Genomic DNA, 2,500 nt, shown 5'->3' on the forward strand with positions numbered 1-2,500 from the left:
CATGTCTCTTTTTCTCTTTCTCTTTCTTTTTTTTTCTTTCATTCTCTCTCTCTCTCTCTCTCTCTCTCTCTCTCTCTCTCTCTCTCTCTCTCTCTCTCTCTCTCTCTCTCTCTCTCTCTCTCTCTCTCTCTCTCTCTCTCTCTCTCTCTCCTCTCCCTTTCCCTCTCCTCTCCTCCTCTCTCTCTCTCTCTCTCTCTCTCTCTCTCTCTCTCTCTCTCTCTCTCTCTCTCTCTCTCTCTCTCTCTCTCTCTCTCTCTCTCTCTCTCTCTCTCTCTCTCTCCCTCTCCCTCCCTCCTCCCTCCCCCTCCCCTCCCTCCCTCCCTCCCTCCCTCCCTCCCTCCCTCCCTTTCTTTCCCTTTCTCTGATGTTGATAATAAAAGTAAAGATTTTAATCTCTAAAATTTCAAGAAATGATAAAACAAAAACACATTCATAGTGTGTATAAATATTCAGGTTAATTAACAAAATAAAATAATCTCTTCCAGGAGGATGCCCTATTAGTACCCTCAGAAGGCACAGTTTATGCCCAGGTTGTGTCATCAAAGATGCTTCAAAGGTGGAACCGAGTTCAACCTGTAACGAGAAACATTCCAGGCAGCAGTCAGCCAGAGGTCAGTTGTTGGAAAAAGAAGCAATGTTCAGCAATTTTGATTTCTTGTTCTTTAATTAATTTATTTATTTTCACACAGATGATTTAATACTCTCACTTTAAATTTTAAGAAGTAATCAATATATACATGAGAGAAGATAGAATAAATGTATGATTCATATCATTGTTATATAATCATTTTGACTTGGAATGGTGTCCACTTCTAATCCCCATATCCCTTAATCTATTTAAAAATATTTCTGAATTGGCCAGGTTTTGGTGTCAGTGCCAAGAGTGGTTCAGGAGTGCCCAGGGGCTGCAGCAGTTCATGATCTGCAACTCTCCCAGGTTCCTCGATCTTGGTTTACACCCATCTCAGAACCTCTCCCAGTTTTCTGGTTTGTGTTGATATCTTTTGTTTTTATATGGTTATTTTTTCAATTTTTAGATATAACTGAGACAGAGATTAAATTGTCTCTTTTTTGAGGATTTTGGAGAGCCTAGAAGATCCTTGGAGGTTCAAAATATTTAAAGACCAATCCCTTTTGAGATACTAATACTTAGCTACCTTTCCCACAGGTTTGACTGGAGTGGCAGACGGCAAGATATCCTCTGTGATGAGACAACTCGCATCAAGTTCAAGACACTTGCCTCAGGAAATTGTGATGCCATCCTGATGTGGTGGGACATTCGCATGGACCAGGATGGGGAAGTGATGCTAAGCTGTGCTCCATACTGGGCTCATCCTGACCTAGCAGGTGGGTTGAATGGCTTCAGAAGTATATCTGAAAAAACTTTGAATTTGAATCTGATATGATAAATAGAGAATACATAATTAATGAATGAATCAGAATATAATGAAGTTTATTTTCAAATTGTCTGCATGCCTGTTCCTTTGGAATATTCCTACTCAGACAAGTGCTGGAAGGGAAGTAGCGAAGACATCCCCTGGCGAGACCATTGGATGCAGGCTGTGTATTACCTTCCTCAGCCTCGGCATGCGGAGGAGGATACCACTCTTACACTTATTTCCTCACACGATGAATACAGTCTGTGGTTCAATATACAGAAGGATGAAGGGTGAGTGAGTATGGACTTGTAGTGGAAATACTGTTATGTTTTGATTTGATAGATTCTCTATTTTGTTTCATTTGTGTTGACATTTAGATCAGAATACTTTTCTTTTTCTTTTATAGGTTTCAGTATTAGCTTTATATATTAATAATACATTACCTGAATAATTGTATTGTGCAGAGTGCAAAGTACAAGCTGTATAATAGTGTGGCATTTACACAAACAACTTCGTCCATCTCCTTAACATCTGTAATCAAATATCTTAGTTTTTATAATAAAACTGAATAAGAATCATTTTCCCTATATTTATTTCCAGGGAAGATGTGTGTGAAGAGCGGCCTGTGTGCGAGTGTGGAATCCACATAATTTCCTCGCGGACACGCCTTGGTCAGATCAACGACCCACGCAGATTAAAGGTCTATGTGCGAGTCCTAGAGAAACTCGTTAGACCCGACAGCGTGTGTCTAGCCCTAGGGGACGGCTGCTTCATGGCTGTGGCAGCTGCAAAACTAGGTCCGTGAAGAAGGCTCTCTTTAGGAAATGAGTGTGCAAGTCTGATATAGAGCTTTGGATGTTATATTATACTAGTAGTCATCATAATGTTAGTAACTGTTTTTTTATCAGTTGCAACATCTTCATGAATACTATTTATATTATCCACCATGGTAGATTTTATGATTCTATAGTCGTGAGGATTCTAAAAAAAATTCTGTGGATGAACTATATTATTTTGAAGTTGTATTTTCTTTTGTAATGTGCAAACAATTGTGCATAATATAATATTTGTTTTTAAAAATATAATTTTTGGCTGCATCCTGACAGGAGCACGGCATGTTT

At 39.1% G+C, this 2,500-nt stretch overlaps 1 protein-coding gene across 2 annotated transcripts in view; it reads left to right on the top strand.

Moving 5' to 3' along the window:
- Art7 (arginine methyltransferase 7) overlaps positions 1 to 2,500 on the top strand; it is a 10,616-nt gene that overhangs the window by 6,215 nt on the left and 1,901 nt on the right. For both annotated transcript variants that reach the window (XM_043009950.2, XM_043009960.2), the window contains exons 7-12: positions 486 to 611; positions 863 to 987; positions 1,169 to 1,347; positions 1,504 to 1,669; positions 1,980 to 2,176; positions 2,486 to 2,500. The exon at positions 2,486 to 2,500 is cut by the window's right edge and continues 131 nt beyond it. In XM_043009950.2, coding sequence (XP_042865884.2) covers positions 486 to 611; positions 863 to 987; positions 1,169 to 1,347; positions 1,504 to 1,669; positions 1,980 to 2,176; positions 2,486 to 2,500 — 808 coding nt within the window. The remainder of the gene's footprint in view (positions 1 to 485; positions 612 to 862; positions 988 to 1,168; positions 1,348 to 1,503; positions 1,670 to 1,979; positions 2,177 to 2,485) is intronic.

This window comes from Penaeus japonicus, unplaced genomic scaffold (assembly GCF_977035675.1).
Source record: "Penaeus japonicus unplaced genomic scaffold, GWHDUDI00000001_assembly GWHDUDI00000033, whole genome shotgun sequence".
Taxonomy (NCBI): Eukaryota; Metazoa; Arthropoda; class Malacostraca; order Decapoda; family Penaeidae; genus Penaeus; species Penaeus japonicus.